This window comes from Sus scrofa, chromosome 9 (genome assembly GCF_000003025.6).
Source record: "Sus scrofa isolate TJ Tabasco breed Duroc chromosome 9, Sscrofa11.1, whole genome shotgun sequence".
Lineage (NCBI taxonomy): Eukaryota > Metazoa > Chordata > Mammalia > Artiodactyla > Suidae > Sus > Sus scrofa.
Genome location: NC_010451.4, coordinates 37,012,590 through 37,038,966, shown reverse-complemented (window position 1 = coordinate 37,038,966; position 26,377 = coordinate 37,012,590). Strand labels below are relative to the sequence as shown.

Below are 26,377 nucleotides of genomic sequence, written 5' to 3'. Positions count from 1 at the left end.
TGAGCCTGATTTGAGAAACTAATTGTGTTATCTGAAGTAACTACCCAAGTCAAGCTCTGTTCTAAGTGCTCTGGGAACATCAATTAAGTAGACCAACTCCCTTGCCTTTATAGAGCTTACATTCTAGGGAAGAGAGAGAGAAAAGAAACAATAAACAGAACAAGTGAAAGCTCTAGTATATGTGAAGGTGTTAAGTGTCATGGAGAAAAAGAAAACAGAGTAAGGTAAGAAGTGATCCAGGCAGTGTAAGAAAGATTGCCAAATGGATACTTGAGGAAAAAGCAATCCAGCAGAAGAAACAGATACTGTAAAGCTCCTGAGGCAAAAATATGCCTGGCATGCAGGAGAAAGAGTACGACCAGTGTGGAGCCAGGGAACAGATGGAGAATAATAGGAAATAAGACTGGAGGGGGGTTGAATAGCATAGGCTCAGTAGGTCTTTGGCTTTCACTCTGAGTGAAATGGGAAGCCATCAGAGTGACGTGACCTGACTTGTGTTTTAAAAGGATCACTCTTTCTGCTGTGTGGAGCATAGAGAGCAAGAGAGCAGGAGGAAGTGCTAGGAAATAAGCGACTTCTAAGAAATATCAGCCCCCCATCCACCTCTATGGCCACAGTCGTCATTCTCTACCCCAGCTCAATGCTTTTTGATGCAAAATAAAGGATTGGTTTTGCCCTTTTTTTAAAGCTTTAAATCCTAGATAGCAACAAAGGAGAAGGCCAGGTAAGAAAGCACCAGCCTCTATCTAGGAGGAGCTGATTAAAGATAGGATCAGTCAACAAAGGAATCAGGATGGTAAGAATTTTCACTAGCAAAGATTATTCCTATCTTATACAGAAGATATACACAGCAGGCTTCAGTATGTTATGTTCATAGAAACTGTCTTTTCACTTTTATTATTTTGAATTTACAGTTAAACCAATTAAAGACACTATATTAAAAATTCTCATTATCTGTTTCACCAAGTACAAGTATTCTCCACAAACCATGAACTCTTCACAAATTATCACTTTGGAAATTTTAACTATTTTCCATCTTTCGTATTTGCCGATGATCTAAACTGATGCCAGTGAGCATGCAATGCAAAGAACTGGCCTCTGCTGCCCCCTACTGGAACCACACTTTGCTGCCTAAATCTCCCACAAACAAAATCTGAGATCCACAAAATGCAGCCAGGCAAACAAGGCTCCGTTGAAATATGGCTGGAATTTTACGACTACTCTGGAAAACAAAACAGTTATATATATAAAGTCTCATCTTTTATCTATAAACTCTCAAGTACTTATATATACACACACATATATAAACTCCCATCTTCCACCCATAGACCTCTACTGCCCAAGATAAAAGCATTTTAAAAATTAGGAGTATCTGATGTGTAAGGACTTTCCTCCCAAATTTTTTTTATTCTCAACTGAGCATTTTTATAAGAAACAGAAGAGCTTGGCTTTAAAAGTACCAAAAACTGTAAGCCCTAAAGACATTTGCTTTTAAGTGGTAGAATGTATCACAGGATACAGCTTTATAAAACTATATTCATATTCCTTACCTCACTTACCCCACAGGAGATCGCTTTGTTAAAGGGGATATGGACGGTTAAAAAAAATTAAAATTTCTCTCAATTGCTAAAGATGAAAAGATTTTAAACAGGTAAACAAATTTAAAACAGAGTAAGCACTTAAGGTAACAAGTACCTAAATCACCCTTTATTTTTAGCTAAAACATAAAAAGGAAAACAAACAAACAAATAAGACTTCCCCTAAACCTTGGCTATTTGGCCACAAAGGAGTGAGTTCATTTCTCCATATTCATATACTATAGTTTACTTCCGAAAGCTACACGATCTAGCAACCTAGTTTTAATTACAGCATATACAGAGGATTTTAATTAGTTTCAAATTTTAATTTAGTCTTTATTCAATTCAATTATCCAGTCTGATGGCCCACGAAACTTTCTAATTATATCTAAGCCCATTAATGGTAACTTTTAAACTGCAGTTTGGTTATTTTCTTTATTAGACTGCCAAAGAAAAAATAAGCATTACATATCTTAAATCTTTCCACTGACTGTACATCTAAAATAGTCAATTCAAATTATTTTTTCATTGGTTAAGAAGGGCCAAACAGGCTTGTACTTTGAAAATTAATGATCATATTAGAAAATGCATTACAGCTACTTTTCAAAATTGGTATTCTCTCTGTAAACACCATCCTTGTGATACTGCACCTCCTCTCCAGTCGTTAATATCAATTTAACGTTCACCACGGCACATTCGACTACATAAGATTTTTAACAACTTCTCCAGGAACCAAGAGCACTGAAGTGTTTCCCCTTCTTGAAGCTTTTCCTGATATACTGAGATGTCCAATAATCTTCATGCTAAATGCATGCTTTAAAGGAATCGGTGTACCCTGTCCACGCCCACACCATCGGCACTTTTAAAGAGCCCTTCTGGCCTGGTCCAATACGCTAATGAGACCATATCCACCAAGCTTAATAATCCAGAGGCCCACAGGGACACAAAATGCAAATGTATGCATGGGTACATAGAGAAATTCATACACGGTACACCTTTACTGGGAGAATTAAACAGTGCTAAAATACTCATTCTACCAACCACTACCAAGGACTTCTCTAAATATCTCATTACAAAAGATAACCCAAACACGTACCCATCACAAAGACCAGTGATGCACCACTTATCAAATGCACTTCTTATCAAATGGAAAACAAAGCTGCTGTTCTACCCTGTTCCGTTTACTTAGATCCCATTAGAAATCAAAAGGTTACCAGTCTAAAGGCAAGTCTGTCTGAATGCAGACAACAAAATCATACACAGAGCCTAATTCTAACTCTATTACTTGTTCAAATTACATAATTAATTGCAATAAAAAGACTTACTTTTGAATCCTAGTAAAATCTAGTAAATCTAGTGAAGTCCTACTAGTAAACAGTTTTATCTCTCACTATTCTACTATTCTCTCCCTTCCTTCTTCCTTCACACTGGTCAAAAGAAATACATTTAATTTAAATGAGTACAACTTGATTATAGCCCATGTTTAACGACCCACAAAGTAAATCTGAATCAATAAAAAAAAAAGTTTAAAAATTAAGACAGTTTATGAAAACTGGAAAATGAATAGGAAGGAGGAACTCTATATCTTGTTAGGCTATAGAAGTACAGGAAAAATCCCTACTTCAGCTGAAACAGTAACAAAATTCATCAGGTACAAACGAAAAAAATCTTTCCCTTTAAAGCCATCCAAGAATGGCAGATACAAAGAAACCGAAGAGAACTTAACTCCAAAGGGACTTCCTAGATAAGCATAGAGAACACCTTCATACTTGAGGCCATGGCTGAAAAGGATACAGGGCAAGTAGAAGAGCAAGCCAGCTGGCAGAATGATGGTCTTTGCTTAAATGAGGATTTAGATCTTTGGTCTTTTTTTTTTTGTCTTTTTTTGTCTTTTTTTTTTTTTTTTTGTCTTTTGTTGTTGTTGTTGTTGCTATTTCTTGGGCCGCTCCCGCGGCATATGGAGGTTCCCAGGCTAGGGGTCGAATCGGAGCTGTAGCCACCGGCCTACGCCAGGACCACAGCAACGCGGGATCCGAGCCGCGTCTGCAACCTACACCACAGCTCACGGCAACGCCGGATCGTTAACCCACTGAGCAAGGGCAGGGACCGAACCCGCAACCTCATGGTTCCTAGTCGGATTCGTTAACCACTGTGCCATGATGGGAACTCCTAGATCTTTGGTCTTAAGGATCCTGCCATCCCTAGGAACTCATTAAATAGAAGTTAGTGCCTTAAAAATCAAAAGTAGCTTGGTCCATTTGGACCAACAGTTGGTGTCTCTTCCATCATTAAGCATCAGTGCCTCACTGACATCCATATTAGAGTCACTCATCCAGTTCTGATGAGAAAGAAAAGGTAAAACCAAAGAGACAGTCCATTTGTAGCTGATCACAACCAATCATAACCCTATTGTGGTTATGATTTCGGTTGTTTACAGTTTTTTAAACAAAATGTACCCATGTGTGAGGAACCTCATATTTGAATCTATGTGAGGTAAAAATGCCTGTTAATTAGCTCACACCTCAAAAACCGACAAAAATTTCTGAAAGAAAACTTAGTACGGGGTTTATGTGACTCAGGAAGATGATAGCCTCTCAGGAGACAAAAATGTCTGCTTCTCACTGCACATGTAAACCTGAAAGAGTTGTCCTTTATTCCGGTGATTGCAACAAAGTTAGAGATAGGAGTAAATAACCAATCATGTTCTACTGAAATTACACATTTTATTGTCCGTATTCCCTCTAGGTTTTCAAGGTCAGGAATGAGGTCAGGAATTGTGTCTGTTTTGCTCCTTATATCTCCCACTATGTTCAATGTCAGACACTTAATACGTATTTGTTAAACCCAGTAGAACAAATGAATGAGAGAATCTATATTACTTTCAGCTCTAGTATCTTTTTGATTTTCTATTTTATGGTTTTATTATATGAACCTATGGTTCTAGGGTCCAACAATATTAAGCTAAATATATTTTAAACAAATACCAGTGCTGTTCAGCAGAATTCTTCATAATGATAGAAATGCTCTGTACCTACTCTGTTTGCTGGTACTAACTACCTATGGTTATTAGCAGTTTAAATGTGACTACTGTGATTGAGAAGCCGAATTTGTATTTTGAATTTAATTTTACTTAATTTAAAATTAATTTGCCACATGTCACAAGTGGCTCAATATTGCATGGCACATAGACCATTCCTTAACCTTAGGGAACAGTGTTTAACTACCAACTCAGGGCTCAGTTGGTAGATGCTTATGGGAAGGATCACATTTTAGGATACGGATATATAACATTCTTATATTTACCAGTAGTCCCTCCCTTAAAAAAATTATCAAAAGTAGATGGGATTTGAGTCTGAGTTAAAATACAGAGAGATACATTATACAGCATGAAGTTCACAGAGGAAGAAAATATCTTGTATCAAGATGTCCCTGCAGAACTTGTATCCACCAATCAAGACTGAAGCCACTGTTTCTCCTCTGTGAAGTCTTCCTTTTCTACTTCCTCTGGAGCTCCACAAAACTTCTCTCAATATCTCTCATACCATATATGTCTCAACTATAGACTGTTTTCAAGGTAATTAAAACTCCCTTAATGGAATGGACACTATACCTTACTTTCATGCAGAAGTCCACACCAGACCTAATTCAGTAAGTACCTCACACATGGTTGGTCCTTTAGCAAATGGTTACTTAGTTGAAAAAGAATGAAATCTGGGGCCAAAAGATCTGAGTTCTAGTTCTCGCTCTGCTATTTACTTAGTGATCTTGAGTCTAACACTTCACTGGTTATTTCTAATTCTTACCCATGACAAATATCAGCAAAATGAATAACTTTATAAAAACTTTTTTTTTTTTTTGTCTTTTGTCTTTTTGTTGTTGTTGTTGTTGTTGTTGTTGTTGTTGCTATTTCTTGGGCCGCTCCCATGGCATATGGAGGTTCCCAGGCTAGGGGTCAAATCGGAGCTGTAGCCACCGACCTACACCAGAGCCACAGCAACGCGGGATCCGAGCTGCGTCTGCAACCTACACCACAGCTCACGGCAATGCCGGATCGTTAACCCACTGAGCAAGGGCAGGGACCGAACCCGCAACCTCATGGTTCCTAGTCGGATTCGTTAACCACTGCGCCACGACGGGAACTCCCTTTTTTTTTTTTTTTTTTTTTTTTTTTTTGTCTTTTGTCTTTTTTTGTTGTTGTTGTTGTTGTTGTTGTTGCTGCTGCTATATAAAAACTTTCTTAAGATTAATTTCTGGATGTGGAATTACTGAGGGAAAGGGAAGAACTCTGAGGCTTTTGATAAACACCACCAAATGCTACCCAGAAAGACACAACATTTACAATTCTACCAGCAGCATACATCTCCCAACTTAACTACAACCTCAACAGCAATGCATAGCATATTACCCTTTTCATTCTTTCAGATACCTTCCTATGCCCTTTACTCCCAGATTATTGACTTTGCTATATTCTTTTCCAGATAATTTCCCCACATTCGTGAGCAAACACAGGGTACTTTCATTGAGGCGGGAGGATGAAAAGGGCGTATTTGGGAGTGGCCTCCAGCCAAAGCCTCCAATTCCCACTCTAGAAAAAAGGATAAGAGAAATCTATGACTCAAAATCACCTTGTCTCTTATTAGAACCTACACCAGAGAAGGAGAGTGCACAGATCTAGACCACAGGAGTCAGACTGCCTGGGTTCAAATCCTGGCTCTATGGACCTTCACAAAAAATGTTTAACTGCTCAAAAGACTCAAGTTTTGTCATCTGAAAACAGATTGAATAAATAGTCTTATATCCCATCAAAGAGATGATGTTCAGTGAGAAGTTCTAATGAAAAGCTCAGTAAGGGAAGAACAAAAACACTAAAATAAGGTTTTTATGTATTTTTCTCAGCACTCATTACTGACTTATCCACTTGCTGGCAACAACCTACCATCACAAAAATGTCAAATCAGCACTCACTTACCTGAATGCCTCCATTCCTTGTTTGTATACAGTTCAGAAAGCAAGCTTTTTTACTTAGAGCCAAAAAGCAAAGAAACTGGCCAGCACACTTACCTGGCAGTTCTACCTGCTCTGTGAATATATGTGTTGGCATCCTCTGGACAATCAAACTGAAGAACCCAATTCACAGCCGGGAAATCTGTACAGAAGGAACAGCAAGTTGAAAATCCAATTCCAAGATCTGCCTTGCTGCACTATTTTTATTTTATAATACTGCTTGCCAGGGCTTTCCATCACATCAAACTGACAGATATCATCTGTGAACTCTATTAAAAATAAAATTAATTGCATGAACCAAAAGATAATAAACACTTCTCTTCTTTGACAAACTGAACTGAAATTAATGACAGTGTTTGAATGTGAAGATTACTTTGCATCTGACACAGAAGAGACAGATGGCTTTGTGTCAGACAAATAATGAAATACCCCGATAGTTAATAACCTAAAAGAACTGCTTCTCATGGGCTCCCAGTGAACTATGAAACTGGTTTATAAATTTCAATGAAAATTTACTTTTCCTGCTATTCCCATCTCCATTTGAATTGATGATGTCTTTTTAAATCTCTCTCCCCATTTCCTAGCAATAATTACTCCATACATATTTCTGGCCACAAAAGTTTCCATTTATTTCCAGAGATTTTGATCTCAACAATTTAAGAGAACTACCTTTACTCATTTATGGATTTTGTTGTAAGGACTTCAGATCAACCTCTATCACAGAGAAAAAGCTGAGGTGGGGAGGGGGAATGAAAAAAGGGAAAAAGAAAAAGATTTGGGGAGGTAATGATATCTACAGGTACCTATGAGCATTAAAAACTATCACCAAGTTACACAAGTTATGCAAAAGGGTTGAATCTATTTAAAGGGGCAAAATCCAAGAAAAACAGAACAAAGATATTTAGAACAATTCTCTCTCTCAGGACTTTAAGTAACCAGAAGGCCATGGCATGTTTCAGGGCTGGAAACAGAGAGAGGTTGAAGGCAGCACTCAGACCCCCTCCTTTTCCTACACACTTGGTCTCCTGCAGAAAAGCTTATCTTATTCTGGAGAAAGTCTCCAAACCAAGACACCAGAGAGGGTGGAAGGCAGAGGCACCAGAGCCAGAAAAGAGACAGGGATAACTGAGTGAAAGTCCTACTGCTGACTGGGAGCCTTCTACGTTGACTTCCTTGCCAGGCAGTCAGCAGCAAGCTTATTCCTTCAGCTCATGAGGCTGAAGTATTCTCTGGAAAGACTGAATGTTCAAGAGCAGACTTTAACATCTTGAGTCCCGCACAAGGTGATCAACTCCATCCAAATCCCCTCACAATAAAGGCCATTAGTCAACAAGCGTCACCCATGTAGAAATCAGTTCAAATAAGCTTTCTGACTGCAAGCTGTTAAATGTAATAAGGAATATCCAATTGCAAGACAGTCAAGAAAAGCTTCAAAAATGAAGACAGACAAAAATGTAAAAATGAAACTCAGTAGTAACAGAAACAATGTGAAGAGAACTCTAACAATATCTTCAGAGAGAAAAAACACTGAATCCATCAAATAAGAAGCTGTAAAAAAGGAACTCATGGAACTCAAAATTTTAATCAGAAAAGCTGAACTACTATAAAGTCAAGAAATCTCCCAGAATTAATAAGATAAAGACAATGAGGAAGTTCCCTCAAGGCTCAGCGGGTTAAGGATCAACATTTCCATTGTTGTGGCTCTGGTTACAGCTATAGTGTGGGTTCAGTCCCTGGCCAGGGAACTTCACATGCCATAGGCATGGCCAGAAAAAAAGAATAATTAAAAAAGAAGAAAAAGACAAAAAGAAAAAAGCAAAAGAAGAAACAGGAAAACTAGAGGATTGTTCAAAGAGATTAAATACTCTTCCAGAAAGAGACTGGGGGGGGAAGGGGAAAATGTTATTTCAAAAAGATATGAGAGAACAGAGTTCTCGTCATGGCTCAGTGGTAACAAATCTGACTAGGATCCATGAGGAAGCAGGTTTGATCCCTGGCCCCGCTAGGGGATTAAGGATCCGGCATTGCCATGAGCTGTGGTGTAGGTCACAGACACAGTTCAGATCTAGTGTTGCTGTGGCTGTGGTGTAGGCCACCAGCTGTAGCTCCAATTCGACCCCTAGCCTGGAAAACTCCGCATGCCACGGGTGTGGCCCTAAAAAGACAAAATAAATAAATAAATAAATAAAAAAGATATGAGAAAGGAAACTATCTTAAGTATAAAAATCTCCGTTAGTAAACAATAATTACATAGTCAAAATAAACACTGAATCTCTATTTAACCAAATCACAAAGAAGCAATTCAGAGGTAAATTTCCTGCAACTGAAGACATGACTCTCTATTTTGTGCTGCTCAAGTTTAAATTAAATTTTAATAGAAGTAAAAATTCATTCTTCCCTCACTGTACTGGCCACATTTCAAATGGTCTATTGTCATGTGCAGCTAGTACCTTAGTATTAGAGGGTGCAGACTTGGAACATTTCAATGATCACAAAAAATTCTATTGAACAGTGCTGGTCCAGATTGAAAAAATATGCTGAGTGCCTGTACAACAAATGGGGCCTCACACTAAGGCACAATATCACAGAATTTCAAAACTCCATGGAAAAGCAGAAAATCCTAAGAATAACCAGAAAATAAGGCGGGGGAGGCGGGGCTACAAAAAACAGAACCAGAAAGGCAAAGGTCTTTTCAACATAATACTGACTACTGTATGACAATGAAGCACCAGCTGCAAAGCTCTAAGAGAAAATTATTTCAACCGAGATTTCTATTCTCAACCCAACTATCATCCTAGAATGGAACATTATCAGATATACAACAGCTCAGAAAATGTACCGCCCATGCACTCCAACTTAAGAAGCTATTAAAGAATGAGCTTTAGTTTAAATAATAATAATAAGTCATGAAAGAGGAAGGTAGAGATCTGGAAAGAAGTCTAAGGATGACAAACGTGTACCAGGCTTACAGAGCAACCAGTCCAGGTCAGAGCAGGAGATGAAAGGCTGCCACAGGGAGGTCCCAAGGAAAAGAGAAACAGACTGTGTTAGAACTGCTAGGAAATTAGACATGTGACATTGGCAAGAACATTCAAGAAATATGAGAACTAGAAACACAAAACCAAGCAAATTTTAACTCAATCATTAACTCAAAGAAAAACAAAAGAGAGTAGATAATCTTAGCATACCATTTCCTTCTACAAACAATTACATGCTCAAAACACCATAAATACAAAATGCAGACTTTACCAAAGGTCATACTGTAACAATACTGAAAAGATGGGGGTAGCAGAAAAAGAATGACAGAGGTAACAAAAGGAAATCTTTGTTAATTTCTAAACTTGATAAATTAGGAAATGGTAATATAAGAAAACTACTTAGAAATATGAAGTTAAATACAGAAAGAAACAGCTGCTTCTACAGAGTGAGGAGGGGTAGAGTAGGATTGCTATGTCTCATACACACTTTCAGCCATACTGCATGTATTATTCATTAAGAAATAAAACTGAGAAAAGTTAAGAATAAAATAAAGTTTAAAAAAGACGCTGGTGTACTCTAAAGAAATCTCTGCACATTTATAGAAGAATAAAGCTTCAGAATATTCACTGCACGTTTTTGGAATTAAAAGACTGAAACCAAAAAAAAAAAAAAAAAAAAAAGACCGAAACCTAAATGTCCATTATTCTAGGAATGGATAAGTAAATTCATACTATGAGATAAACTACATAAATTCACTGGAACCTCATACATCAACATGGAAAGACATGAAAAGTCATAGATTATAGATGTATAATACTGTTTATATAAACTTCATAAACACCTAAGATAATACTATATATTGTTTATAAATACATTCATATAAGCTTTTTAAAATAAACCAAAGAGATACCACCTTACACCAGCCAGAATGGCCATCATCAAGAAATCTACAAATAATAAGCACTGGAGAAAGTACAGAGAAAAGACAACCCTCTCACAACTGTTGATGGGAATGTAAATTGGTGCAACCACTATGGGAAACAGTATGGAGATTCCTCAAAAGACTAAAATAGAATTACCATATGATCCAGCAAACCCACTCCTGGTCATCTATCCCGATAAAACCATGACTCAAAAGGATACATGTACCCAAGTGCTTATTGCTGCACTGTATACAATAGCCAAGACAAGGAAGCAACCTCGATGTCCATCAACATGGGAGTGGCTAAAGAAGATGTAGTACAACAGAATATTACTATATATACAATGGACTATTACTCAGCCATAAAAAGGAATGCAATAATGGCATTTGCAGCAACATGAAACTACCATGCTAAGTGAAGTTAGATAGTGAGAAACAAATATCATATGCTATCACTTATAGGTGGGATCTAAAAAAAGGATACAATGAACTTCTTTGCAGAACATAAACTGACTCGCAGACTTTGAAAAACTCATGGTTACCAAAGGAAACAGGTTGATGGGGGAGAAGGATGGGCTGGGGGTTTGGGATGGAAATGTAAAACTAGGTTGGGATGATGGTTGTACAACTATAAATATAACAAAATTCATTGAGTTTAAAAAAATAAATAAATGTGTGGTGCAGCCCCACCAAAAAAATAAAATAAAATAAACCAAAGAGAGATTCTTAACATCTTTTGTGCCATAGCTGAAACCTATAAACCACCTCTCAAAATATTTTTTAAATGCATAGAGTAAAACATACAGGATTGTAAGAGAAAATAATTATAATGAAATGTATATCTTTATTAAATTTTTGATATAGCAATATACATGCTTGTTTACTAACACATTAAATAACACAACCTAGTTGTATATTTAATAACCATCACAGGAATCCCACCATAGCACAATGAGATTGGGGGTGCCTCTGAAGTACTGAGACACAGGTTCAATCCCCAGCCAGGCACAGTGGGTTAAGTATCTGGCACTGCCACAGTTGTTTGAATCTGTGGTTTGTTTGAACTGTGGTTTGAATCTGATCCCTGGCTAAGGAACTCCACATGCCTTGGGGTGGCCAAAAAATAAAATAAATAATCATCATAGTACCAAAAGAGTACGAAGTGTAAATAATATTCTAAGATATTTACAGAAACTGTTATGTAAAATGAAAACATTTATGATTTCAACTGATGACAAAGTTACAGGTACTGCTAATACCACAACAGTTCAAAACTGAAGGAAATGTTAAATCTCAGTTAAAGGTTAGTGAATATATATAATTTTTCCCCGTCTAGTTCACAGACACCTTGAACTCTATCACAGACTAGAGGTGAAGAGCCTTCAATTAAAAGGTTTCCTACCAACTCTATGACAGTAGCTATGCATAGCGAAGGGAGGAGAGGAGAAAAAAATGAGACAGGGAAAGGGTACAAAAAGGATTTCAACTACAGCTACTAAATATTTGGTTTCTTTAACAATCTCCAAGGAAAACAGGACAAAACAGTAATGTCTGTTCATTATGATACACAGAAAATACATATTACATATGCAATAGAATTAATTGCTTATGTTGACCTAAACTATTTTAGGTTCAAAAATTGGGAGGGGCAGGGTGGAATCAAAGGGAAAGTAGATACCAACACAACTAAAATATTTCAAAACAGTGATGAGGGGTGGCAGGGGATTGGGGGGTAGATTGAGATGAATTACTGTGGGGCTGAGGAAGAAGCCTAGAGAGCTTTAAAAATATGCATGTGTGGTTACTGCCCCCAGTCAGTATGTATACAATAGCCAAGACAAGGAAGCAACCTCCATGTCCATCAGCATGGGAGTGGCTGATACCTGACTGAGACATGCTTTAACATACTCCCAGGGGCCAGGACACAGGAGGAAAGGAGTCACAAAACCGATAAACGCCAAGACTGGGGAACATGTATGTGAGGTACATTAGGCTAATCTCCTAGTGTGTCTTTAAAATGTGCCATAATAATGTACTAAAATTAAGTGACTGAATAATTCAAATTACCACCTATTTATTCTCAGCCTTTGCTCTTACCTCTGTAATTACTCCCATGCCCCACCCCACCCCCACAAAACCACCAGTTGTACAAGACTACCACAGTGGCTTTTTAAAAGTCTAAACACACTAAATGTAATGATTCCAAAATAAAAATTAGAATGACTGGAGAAAAGATGGACTTCATTGATTTGTCTTGTTAAGTAAGTTATTCTTCAAGTTTCTGACTTTCAAAGCAACAGGACTTTTCTTCACACCTTTAAATCTTTAGTCCTCCTTTGATCCTATAGGCTCCTCGGGATTCTACGATATAATTACTACCATGAAACAATAAGAGCACAAAGATGAAACGATTACAAAAATGTTCACTGACTTAATGACTTGGTGCCAGCCATCTCATTACCAATTTACTTATCTTTCCTTTTACAAAATAAGAAAGCCCAATTATTTGAGTCAAACTATTTGAATTCCCAGAATACACCCATTTATAAGCAAACTATTTCCCATGATCACAGAATATTTTCTCGTCAGAAGTTTTCTTACCAAGCCCCCTGGCTGCAATATCAGTAGCAAAGAGCACGGCAGCTTTCTTGCGGACAAATTCATTATAAACTTCCATTCTTCTCATCTGCTGCTGTCGACCATGCAGAGCAAGGATAGAAATACCGGGACGTAGCCGGCAGAACACTCGGTACAGATACTGAACCTAGGCATTAACAGAAAAATGATTTTGGTACTTCTGGAGAGCCGCAGGAAGTAAGCTTATGAGATAAACAGAAAAATGTGTTTTTCAAAGCACAAGTTTCACTAATTAAAAAAAAAAAAATACAGAGCAGAGAATGGGAAATGCAGTCTACTGGTAGTCTTCAGACATTTTTGCTCACATTATTTCCGAAAAGAAATTTGGAAAAAATAAGCTGTCCTTACATTTTTAGGTTAGTAGCTGACATTTTTCCAATTTAAGTGGTTGCAAAGAATCTAATTTCTGGTATCTTGTAAATATATTTTAAAATAAACACCTATCTCTTATAAATGTATCCAACTGACTAAAAATGGCACGGCAATTTGATATCCACCACTGGTTATTTAAAAACATGTGAAAATAATGGGGGAAGCTATCTATGTGTGGGTCAGGGCCCTCAATTTTGCTGCACACCTGAAACTGTTCTGAAACAAAGTCTTTAAAAAGAAAGATTATTAATAAAATGTGAGGAAACTCTTCTTTGTCAAAAAACTTTATATCATTTCTTTTCCTCCTTAAATTCATACTTCTCTTTGCTGACCTCACCAAATTTTATCTTGTTTTATGCTCTAAAATCTTATCAGTTTATCACAATTTATGACTTTCTATAACAAAACTATGCATATATAAGTTTTAATATTAACTTCCTGTGGCCATAAAGCTGCATAAAAAAATTCTCAGACTTAGCTATGATTACAATTATTAGTGTAGAACTGGCCAAAACAAGAAATGTTAAAATTTGATTTTAAAAACTGATAAGACGCAAAAAATAAAATTCTGTTATAAATACATCTCTTAATATATGAGACTAGATGGAGCTAATCGTTATTTAACTTTTCTTTCTCTTTAGTTTATGTACTCTTAAATGAATACTACTGACTGCTAGACTGAGGCAAAGTACAGCATCATTTTATTCCTATTTCTCTAACATAAGTGTTTAGAAAATCTCTTCATGAAAATGGACTGGAAGGAAACAACCTTCTGAGCCCCTATAAAATATGTCAAAAACACGATGACAGATCACAAACAACTTTCTCTATCAGCTAATAACTCCATTCATTCTTTCTTCTAATTTTGTTGAAAGTGAAGAATGGGAAACCACCTGCATCATAAACTGACTTGTTACCCCAGCATACTCGACAGCAATACTCTGATACTGGGTCGACTCTCTAACCCTGAGACAATGCACCAGTTACAACTGGGGATAGAGACACTCCTGCCTATCTTCTGTAAAGTTTTAAAAAGGACTACAGTGAAAGAGGGGATGGGAAAGGAGAACCTGCAGACCAGACTGCACCTTCATGCACCCCAATCTCAGGGAAGTACATATGAAAATTGAAGAAGGGTAAACTGAGCCCATGAAAACTTTCTGCAATCTGTGTCTCTTGAATAAACACTGGCCTTTAATTCCTGCTCTAGGAAACACTGGCTGAGGTGGAAGATGTAAAACAAAGCCATGTAGATTCTAAGTAAGGAGTTTAATTCTAATTTATAGAAAAGTCACTGGAATGTTTTAAGTAGTGACATATTAATTTCTATCTTCCAAAGATTACTCTGACTATCACGTGGGAGAACTGTAAAAGAGAAAGTAAGGGAATGGAAGATCAACCATGAGGCCAAGAGAAAGTTAAGCATGGTTCAAGCCGCACTGTGGTATGAGGGGTGGTGAGAAGAGGTAAAACCAATGAGAACTGTCAATAGATTGAATCTGAGTTGAAGACAGATAAGAATTAAGGATCTGATCATTTCATGAGATGGGGAAGAACTGAGGGAGCAGATCTTAGGGACAGGAAATTGTAAATAGCTTTTTCTAGGTTAAATTTAAGATGCCCTCTAGACACTCAAATGGAAATATCTAGTAGTCAAGTGGATACACAAGTCTGGGGTCAGGGCTTGAGATGTAGCTTTGGCAGTTGTTAGAATACAGACAGCATTTAAAGCCATGGAACTGAAAAGGTATAGAAAGCATATAAATCAAGAAAGGGCAGACTATACTTTGCCCACTATAAAGAGGAAAAGCAGAGTATTACAGAGTAGAAACTTTAAACACTGACTCTTAAAATGATTTCCTTGTATGTAGATATCAAAAACACTCCTTTCTTAGAAGATGTAAAGTTCTAAAAATCTAAAATAAGTCCTAAAAAATCTAAGTCATTCTTTACATGGAAAAATAATGAGGTTCTTTCCTTTCTCCCAACATCAGACAGACCACGACTTACCTTCCCCATAAGCTGGAGAAAAACTCACTGCATATTTATCATGCTAGGCTACTGCAAAAGCTATAAATCTAGAAATACCCTACTCTATGCCAACAACTACATGTCATCCAGAAATCTGTAATATAGTAGAGGAAAAAGTAACACAAAGAAATCAACCACAGTTGCTTCTCTTCAAGGGAAAAGACTAAGTTTTCTTATGTATCACTGAATCCCTTACTTATAAGCACATGACTAGTGTTCAAGAAATGCTGATTAACTAAATAAAGATATAAAACACTACATGGAGGGTGCAGGGAGGGTGTAATAAGGGGATTGGGAAGTGTCAGAAAAGGACTTTCAGGTGTAACATTTGAGCTTAGCCTTAAAGGATATTAAATATTCCTCCAGGTTTAGGATGAGGGAAGTAGGAAGAACAGCATGAACAAAGATATGAAGGCATAGAAATAATGGCACATTCGGTTTGGCATTCATGGAAGGTAAGGTAGGCCTCAGATGATAAAGACCTCTAGTTAGTCTAGCCTTTCAATTGTTGGTCCTACCAATATTCACTGAGGGCCACTATGTTCTAAGTATTGTGCTCGGTGCTAATACTGAAGGAAAAAGAAGCAGTTTCTGCTCTTCCTTACTGAGCTTCGAGTCTCATCCGTGGGTTCGGTTCCTTTAAAATGAAGGCACAGGATTCTCATTTTCTACAAATTCCTCCACATCTAGCACTGCATTTATTAAAACAGACAAATTTTTCTAACCGAAATTTGGTATTTTAAAAGGGATGATTCAACACAAACAACTTAAGAAAAATAAACTTTAGGTACCTCTTTGCAACTGGAGAAAAATACAATACTTTTCTTCTTCAGGTGGCTTCTCAAAAAGGAATATAGCACACTTATTTTTTGCTGCAGCTCACAAACTATGTAGTTCTGTTCCAAAGTGGCAGGGGTGCTTACGGAAATAGAGGAAAAATGTTAAAAATGCCATGTCTGTAACTCTGAACTCAGACCAAAAAACAAATGTTAACAGTGACATGCTTCTCAAAGTTTTCATACACACACACACACACACACACACACACACACACATACATACACACCCCCAAAAAAGAACTTCTCTGCTGTCCCTTAGGAATTGAATTCAGCAAGGACTAAAATACCTCCAAAATCCCTTCCAGATTACATATGAAAAATAAACATGCAAACAGAGGTCACCTATGCAAGGGGAGGGTCAAGGATCGACTGAAGGGACATGAGGGAACCTGCTGGGCTGATGGTAACGTTCCCTCTCTGGTAGGGCCCTGGGTTACAGAGACATACACATTTATCGAAACTCAGGAATTTACTCCTAATTTGCTCATTGTTGTATGTAAATCTTACAACAAAAAAGTAAATCTCTATACAAATACTGAGCTCTCGTTAGAGATACGTGTACTGAAATATCTGAGGGAAGTGCTGAGATGACTGCATCAGAAATAAGACGGTTGATACACAGGGATAGATAAATGAATAGTAAGTAGATGCTACCATTAAGGAGTACCTAGGTGGTCAGTATAGGGTTTCCACTGGAAGATCCTTTCACTTGTGCTGAATGTTTGAAATTTCTCATAATAAAAATGTTGGCGAGAAATATAAATGCAGTTACTCTTTGAACTAATAAACCTACTTTTAGGATTCTGTTCCAAAAAATACTCTGGAACATACTATATCAAAAAAAAAGATATAGTATTATTTATAGAACAACAACAACAAAAAGATGGAAATCAACCCACATATCCATAGTAGAAAATGTGTGGAATGAACTATTGCACAGCCACACAATAAAGTACCATGCGACTGTAAGAAAGGAATGAGGAATCTATAAAGTGCTATGGAGTGATCTCTAGGGCATATTGTTAAGTAAAAGAAGCAAAGCACCCCCTTGCTGTACAGTGGGAAAATAAAAAAAAAAAAGAAGCAAAGCAGAAGAGTACATAAAATTCAGTGCCATTTATCAGGGTGCAGGGATATACATATATATGTACATTCACACATACAGACATGTCTGTAGGTGTGTCTGTTTATATAAAGGGGGGGAAAGGGCAACATACAGCAACATGAACGAAACGCTGGTGTACTTCATCTAAGTATATGCTGATATACAACTTCAGGAAGATTCAGTTCTGACTTTTCTGGTCCTTTACAATTTGAAAGTAAATATTCTTTTATGCCTTAAAATATTCTCAACCATAACTTCTCAGGGTATATTAACCAAATTGCTAAGTTGCTAAAGGGGAGAATTCAATAAGGACATTAAACAAAATTCACAACAGCATCTGTTTGTTATAGTCCTCCTGGTGAATTTGAAATGACAGAGTACTGCAGTCATTATCATAAAGCCTGCAGTTTTGTAAATTATGTTGCTAAATATCTGCCTTCTAAAATGTTTTCTGAAAGTCACATTTTTTACAAAGGACGGAACTGCATTTCCAGAATCATTTATGACATAAATAGTTTTTGCATTGAGCTTTTTCTAACTCTATGATCTACAGATAATGATCAACTATTATGTACAGAAATTGGGAACGGGGATAATATGTATAATTAATTTACATAAATTATAAAAGATTTTAGAGACTTTCTAATGATTGAAAAATTCGTGTCTTATAAAGACAATAATGAGTTTTGAAAATAGGCAGAAAAGAAACAGCAAAAAGAAAAAAAAAATAAAATCCAAAGACCTAGACGGCATTTATATTATCAAATTGAACAGAATTTCAATAGCTATCTCAACACAACTTTACAAACAAAAACCAGTCTCTACTCAGTGGTAAGCCAGGGAGAAAGCCAAATATCTCCTGCTATTCTATTCCCAAGTTCTTGATAACCAAAGCTACCAGAACTCAGATTCTCCAAAGTTTATCCATTAGGATCACCTGGAAGCAAAGAATCTAGCCTCTTCTCAGGCTTTTTTTAATCCTAGTCATCTACTGGTTGAACAAGATCAAAGTGGTCCTGAACACTTAAATATTCCCTGTATTTAAGATTTTCCAAGAGGGTAACCCAATTCACTTTCCCAATTCACTTTCCCACTTTTCTTTTTCAACTAACATTTTACAGCAAGAAATGAAATTCAGGTGGAGATTAATAATAGGGATGAATGTATATTGAGATCTTCAACACAGAGTCAACTTAAATTCACTGGAAAACACTTCTGCAAGTCAGGTATGTCCACAGTTTGTAATAATTCACATCAAACATACATACACTTCCAGTTGTCATAATATCAAAATACACTTTAAAACATATTCCCCCAACCCTTTCACACATCTCTCCCCGCTCTCTTCCCAACACATACTTTTTACTGTCATAAACATACAATCCTTACTCTCCAGTTGTAGAAACATCAAGACAAAACAACAGTTGCTGGAATGTTTTAAACAGAAAGGTATTTTGCTAAATATTGATGTAAAATAAAATGTGCTCCACAGCACAGTGGTCCTGCATAATACAGCTACAAAGAATGATTCTGTACCAAAATAATTCTGGGAAATGCAGGAGGCTTTACTCTCTCCCACTGCTTTGCAGATCACAATGTCCACGAAAATTAAAAGTTCAGAGAAGTCTTGAAAAATATGACTTCATCTTTACCCAACATTTGCTATCTACCTACCTAGGAATGCATTTCCCCATCCTACCTCTAATTTATAGGGGAGAGCTGGTGAATAAATAAATATCTATTAACATCTTATGGAAAAATACTTGTTCCCCAGATCACATTTTAGGAAATAGTGCGTTAGAATAGTCTCATATTTAAAGGTGCACTGAGAATTTAAATAATTTTTACCAACATATTTACTATGCCTTGCATATTTAATCCATAAAATATAAAATGAGGAGTTCCCATTGTGGCTCAGCAATAATGAACCTGACTAGCATCCATGGAGTTGTGGGTGCGATCCCTGGCCTTGCTAAGTGGGTTAAGGATCCAGTGTTGCCATGAGCTCTGGTGTAGGTCATGGATGCAGCTCGGATCCTACACTGTGGTGTAGTCTGGCAGCTGCAGCTCCAATCCAATCCCTAGCCCAGGAATTTCCATATACCACAGGTGCAGCCCTAAAGTGAAAAACAAATAAATAAATAAATAAAAGATAAAAAATAAAATAAAATAAAATATAAGAGGATACTTTATTTCCTAGAAAAGTAGTACTGATGTGAAATGCCAGGTTCTCAATCTAAAAAGAGAGGGCACTGATTTTGATTGAATCAAATATGGTTTCAAACAGTACATACCTATATTTTGCTTTTTCATGAACCCAGACATACTCAGGGTTTTTCAAACTCAAGCGTGCAAGGTCCTTTACCGATTTGGTTTGTGTAGCTGAAAAAAGCAAAGTCTGACGTTTCTTGGGAAGGTTTTCAATAATAGCATTCATGGTGTCAGCAAAGCCCATATCCAAGATTCTATCTGCTTCATCAAGAACTAAAAAGAGAAAATATAAATTGAACCATAGTATCTACGATATACATCAGGCTAAACTCATTGTGGTATTCTGGACTGGATCCTAGAACAGAAAAAGGGTATTAGTGAAGAAACATGAAATCTAAAGAATAAAGTCTAGAGTTTATAATGTGCCAATGCTAATCACTTAGTTTTGGCAAAGGTGCCAAAGTTATGTAAGATGTTACACTAGGGGAAACTGGGGGGAGGAAGGGGTGTAGAGGAACTCTTTGTATTATCACTTCAAATATTCTCTAAGTCTAGAATTACTTCAAAATAAAAAGTTGATTTAAAAAAATGTACATTAGGTAACATCATAAGTAGATGTACCATAAAAGATGAAAAACTCTTAGCAGGGCCAAATACGAAGGTCTCCAATTTCATATAGAAAAGGGTGCATAATTTTGATTTTAAAAGTCTTAGTTGTACTCTCTCTGGATTTAGAACCATATGCCAAAACATTGTTTCAAGTTATTTCTCAGATTTTTAATCACCGTATTTATTCAATAAAACATTTCTATCATTGAAATTTATGAGGGTTCTCTCCGGAGATTGTTTTCTTTAGAAATTCATTAGACTCACCTAACATTTGCAGATTGGTGGCATGAAAACATATTGTTTCATCCATGTGTTGAAGAAGCCGACCTGGTGTGCACACCAGTATATTTATGTTATTGATCCTCTCAGCTTCGTGTTTCAGATCCTAAAAACAGTTATTTCTTTTGATTACACAGACACATCACTGAGCAACTTGTGTACCAAAACTACACAAGCCATCTGCATGTGGCATTTCATCATAGCAATGCAGACACTCTAGAAATAAACGCAATTTCCGCAGCATATCCACATTTCTGGGGTCACATAAAAGTCCTTCGTGAAGATCTAACTAGCTCAGAGTTCCTCTAGATTCTTAATCCTCTCAGGATTCTGAGGCCAAGAGAATATATGAATGCTCCAAGTCTTTATTTCCTCCTGTGTCTGCCAGAACCAACTTAAAACTGGTATTATCCCCATTCTTTACGTCAGAACAAGCTCTGACACCACCTACTGCACTTTTGTGAATTGAAAAAAAAAAGAGCTGAGTTCTCTACATTCTAGATCTCTCCCCAAAGCCAGAGCCAGAGAATGTTAGTTGTTAAAGCTGGATAGCAGGTACGTGAGTATGTGAGGGTTTGTGATACTACGCTTTCTTTTTGTGTGAATGTTTGCATATAAATTTAAGAATTCAAGTATTTATCCTCACAATCTAGAAGAGACTCTCACAGAGAGTAGTAGTCCAAGTAAATTAGAAGCAGCAGGCTTTCCCATGACCTAAAATAAACACTCCGTAAAACTATCTTCTACCTTCCTTTCTTCTGCTGCTGACCCAGCAATGTTCTGAATCTGAAACATTCAACCTCTCAGATACTTTATCAGAAGGAACTAGTCCACATACTGAAATGGTACCTTTCCCAATGAATATTAACAAATAGATTTACAGATTAGAGTTAATCAGTCTCAGAGAATCTGATCAGTTCAGACACCCTCCCTGACAAAACAGACTTTCCAGACAGACTCAAGATTATAAGGACCATACCAGGACGCTACCACCCCCTGGCCCGTGGGCCAGCCTGAGTACTTAGATGAAATCCACCTCTTCCTGGCCAACTGCCACAGGGCTCCAACGTATATGACAGAAGGAAAGAAAGACGGACAAGGACACAAAGACAAACCTTTCCACCAATGATGAGGCCAGCTGAAAAGTCATGATTCTTCCCGACTTTTCGGAGAACCTCAAAAGTCTGATAGGCCAGTTCTCTTGTGGGTGATATAATCAGAACACCCAGCCCATCGGTTGAGGTCCACTGCAGTCGATACAAAGCTTCCAGCACCTTAAAAAAAAAACTCATGTTCAGTTAGCCCTTTAGAGAAGGTGGCTTTCTGATACCTGAGTCAATCTTGCCCCTTCGAATCAAAAGCACCTTCCAAGGAAAAAGCATACCAGTCATGAGTCTTATCCAGTCAGAAAGAAGACACTGTTTGCTTTGTTTTTTCTTTCTCTTCTATCTACCAAAAGCATCCTTCCCTGAATCATGGATGGAAAGGAGAAGAAGCCCCATGGCAGTTCAGCTGCTGCCAGTCATGCCATGAGGAGTCTGGCAATCAGTGAAAGGTCTGTATAGCCCAAAGACCACACGGATTTCAGATTTCAGACAAATATCTGTCAGCACCTTCTGAACAGAAAGCACATTAAAATAACCTCTCATCTGTGTAGGGGCTGTGGTACACAGTGACTGAATTTTGTAGCTGTAGGGAGACAATGTCATAAAAAATTAGGATTTAAGAGAAAAAATGGTTTTGTTACACTTGGAACAAAGAATCAAATGTGATTTTTCCAAGCTGCTTATTTAGTAGGAATGAAAAATTATGACACCAACTACATAACAGAAATAAGTCAATTTCTATGAGGCTCTATTGTCTCACTGCTAGAAAGGACAGGTATCAGTGGCCCAGAAAATGCTCAATGAATGAACCAATCTCCTTAAAGTGAGCATATTTCGGTTTTCCCAACACAAGTGGCAAGTATAAATGTGACTGGCAGGTTTGCGAGAGTGAGCGCAGCAACAGTCTTCCCTGCGTCCCCACCGGGTTCACTGCTGAGCAGAACCATTGTGACCTGCTACCCAGGACACTCCACATCCCTCAGGGGTATCTGCTTGTCCAGGCACAGTATTTCATTCGTTCAGTAAGTTACTGAGCACCTACCATGTGCAGGTTCTGAACCTGGGGAATAGTAGAAAACCAGACAGATGTGGCCCCTTTCTGAAATAAAGCTTGCATTCTAGCCATGGAAACCCAACATGAAACAGCTCTTGACAAGTTTTTCTATCTAGGCAGAGAATGTTCTAAAATCACTTAACCCAATATGAGAAAACTACTTACTGGAACAAGGAAAGCCAAAGTCTTGCCAGAGCCAGTTTTGGCAGCTCCAAGGACATCTTTACCTTGTAACGCCAACCCAATGGTCTGCTTCTGGATCTCGGTTACCAAGCGGTACTGGGCTTCTTGCAAACCTGCCAGGATGGAGAAGAGAATGACACCTTAGAGCATCCCTGTAGAACAGTACTCTGGGCTGAACTGTGCACCCCAATCTCAGAATTCACATGTTGAACCCCTAACCCCCAGTACTTAGAATGGGACTATATTAGGAGACAGATGATTAAAGAGCGACTAGGTTAAAATGAGTCTATCACTGTGGGTCCTAATTCAATCTGACTAATGTCCTTATAAGAAGGAAAAATGTGGACACAAAAAGAAACACTAGAGGTGTAAGTACACAGAGGGACAAGCACTTGACGAGGCAGCAGAGGGTGACTGTCTATAAGCCAAGACGAGAGGCCTGAACAGATACTTCCATTATGTCTCAACCATTATGACCTTGGACTTCTAGCCTCCAGAATTGTGAGAAATTAAATTTCTGCTGTTTTAACCACCTAGCCTGTGATATTTTGTTCTGATATTTCTGCTGTTTTAACCACTTAGGCTGTGATATTTTGTTTTGTTTGTTCTCTTACTTATTTTAACTAACTTTTTAATTATTCAGAGGCCCTGGCATCTTGCTTTTTTACTACTGTTCTTTAACCAGTCCAGAAAGGATGACAATGATAATTTAGTAACACTTAAATGAATTAACACTGTTTCTTCTTATAGGTTTTCATATTATTTGCCAAAATGAAAATTTCTCAGGTTAAACTTTCTATAAACCTTTTTCCATTAAAAAAAAAGCATCAAGAAATCCAACCACATGTCCCCAAGATCATCACAGACTTACCTTTCAATGTTTTTTTGGACAAGGGTAAATCTGAAAATCTTGTAATTTCATTTACATTTATCTGAAAAGTAAAAGGAGACTATGTCAGGTAAGACAAAATAACATACTACACAATTCATTTGTTTTACAACAAAACTATGTCTTGTCTACATTGTGCTGCTGTATCCTTGGTACTGCAGTACAGAATTCAATCATCGCTTCTAACTAAAAACTCATTCCTTCTGAAAAAAATGTACTTTGAGGACGCCATTATCAAAAAAAGTAAGTTTAGGGAGTTCCCGTCATGGCTTTGCGGTGAATGAACCCAAATAGGAACCATGAGGATGAGGGTTCGATCCCTGGCCTCGCTCAGTGGGTTAAGAATCGGGCATTGCCGTGAGCTGTAGTGTAGGCCACAGCTCAGATCTCGAGTTGCTCTGGCTATGGCTGTGGTGCAGGCTGGCAGCTGTAGCTCCAATTTGACCCCTAGCCTGGGAACTTCCATATGCTGCAGGTGTGGCCCTAAAAAGCAAAAAAATAAAATAAAATAAATTAACTAAAATATAAGTTTATAACCAATTCAACTGGTTAAAAAAAAAAAAAAAAACTTCACTCAACACACACACACACACTTCTACCTCCAGCATCCTTCAACACCTGTAAAACATTCACAACACGAATGTCATAAGTCATCATCCCATCAATTTTCAGATGAAAATTTACTTTCAGCTCATCCTTCCAGGAATATCAGTCTAAGCAGTAAGAAGCAAAATGACTATAAACCACAGACCATGATGAGACCAGTCTCTTCACACACTTTGGAGAATAAATTGAAATTAGTTGCAAAAATATATCTTGTTAGCACAAACCTTTCAAAAATTTAACCATAAATCAGTAGCTTACAAAATCCAACCTGACAGGAGTTCCCGTCGTGGCACAGTGGTTAACGAATCCGACTAGGAACCATGAGGTTGCGGGTTCGGTCCCTGCCCTTGCTCAGTGGGTTAACGATCCGGCGGTGCCATGAGCTGTGGTGTAGGTTGCAGACGCAGCTCGGATCCAGCGTTGCTGTGGCTCTGGCGTAGGCTGGTGGCTACAGCTCCAATTAGACCCCTAGCCTGGGAACCTCCACATGCTGCAGGAGCGGCCCAAGAAATGGCAAAAAGACCAAAAAAAAAAAAAAAAAAAATCCAACCTGACAACCATCACCTGAGGGTGTACTGGAGGAGGGTATTACTTAACAATATCCAGGAGATGTGTCTCTGTCGTGATCTGAAGCCACAATAAGTAACAGTTTTCCCTTTAACTTGACATTATCTAAATGTTCATCACTGATGCTCTTCATTAACATAAACCCAATTTTGTGAATTTCATTTCTGATGCTCAGGAGCATTATTTTATTACGGATGTTGAAAGCAGGAACGGAGTGCCCTGATCTGAGAACATGCTGCCAAATTATTCATGATTCACAAAAGGGGAAAGTTGCATTTGTAAGGTTCATTTATTTAAATTACACTCCAGGCAGTAAAGGGAGGTCAGCCTGTCTTTCACTTTACAGTCTAACAACATCTTTCCCAAGATTCTTAATGTAGTCCAGACAGGGTTATGCTCTGGCCTCAAATGCTGAAAGCACAATTAAAACATTGCCTTAATTCTGACAAATAATTCCAGATAACACTGCAGAGGGGGCAGAATCAGCATAGTAGCATTAGAAAGCGAAAAATGTATTCAAATAATATCCTGTCCTATCAAGGAACCTAAATTAGGAGGTGAGTACGTTCCCAAATCAGACATTAAAATTAGGTTCAGTCCACCTGTACTTATATCATCAGCTCAAAAATCTGATTTCACAGTGCATGGAATGCTTACAGAAGACAAAGACGGGCAATACACCCTTTAATCCCACAGGCAGAGTGGGGTACTTAACCAACAGTGCACATCCTTCTGAAGCTTCTTAACTTCCTAGAGGGAGAGTCTGGAAGAATGAGACTGTCCCAGCCATTCTATGTCCTTGCAAGGCTGGAGAGCACATGCTTAGGAAAAAGTCAGCAGAGAAGCAAAAATGGCATTTTTTATCCCACTGATGCTCCAGAACAATGGTCAGCAAACTATGAGCCACAGGACCAGTCTAATTTGCTGCCTGTTTTTGTAAATAGAGTTTTACTAGGGCACAGCTACAGCCGTTCATTTACATATAGCCTCTGCAGTTGTGACAGTGATCACAGGGCCCATGAAACCTCATATTTATTATCTGCCCCTTTTCAGAGTTTTCCAACCCTGTCCTAGAACACTCTCAATTATAGTCCAAGGAATACTTGGAAACCACAGCAGAGGCTGGCTATGGTTCCTACAAATAAAATAAAACTCTTTCCCCTTCCCTGCATCCTTTTCTTTTCTTAGAAAAATCATACATCCTCTAAAATCTGTATCATCATTGTTCTGAAATCAGAAAACAGATGTTTCCATGACAGTATTTATTAAAGGCTTCCCAGCGTTTGTGGAAAAGTTAGAGGGGAAATAAGGTGGATATTACTCAACCACTCTCCTATTCTTTTTCCAACTGTTTCTTATTTCTCACAAAAGTGAATGATGCTTTCCCATCCCAAAGTGGGGGTGAGG

The 26,377-nt window shown here is 37.7% G+C and overlaps 1 protein-coding gene across 1 annotated transcript in view; it reads right to left on the bottom strand.

Annotated features, from left to right (window-relative positions):
- DDX10 (DEAD-box helicase 10) overlaps nt 1–26,377 on the bottom strand; it is a 259,403-nt gene that overhangs the window by 227,007 nt on the left and 6,019 nt on the right. The window contains exons 2-9 of the mRNA XM_021062753.1: nt 23,780–23,840; nt 22,891–23,021; nt 21,681–21,839; nt 20,551–20,671; nt 19,761–19,950; nt 16,314–16,440; nt 13,084–13,246; nt 6,639–6,723 (exon numbers count right to left, since the gene is read on the bottom strand). Coding sequence (XP_020918412.1) covers nt 6,639–6,723; nt 13,084–13,246; nt 16,314–16,440; nt 19,761–19,950; nt 20,551–20,671; nt 21,681–21,839; nt 22,891–23,021; nt 23,780–23,840 — 1,037 coding nt within the window. The remainder of the gene's footprint in view (nt 1–6,638; nt 6,724–13,083; nt 13,247–16,313; nt 16,441–19,760; nt 19,951–20,550; nt 20,672–21,680; nt 21,840–22,890; nt 23,022–23,779; nt 23,841–26,377) is intronic.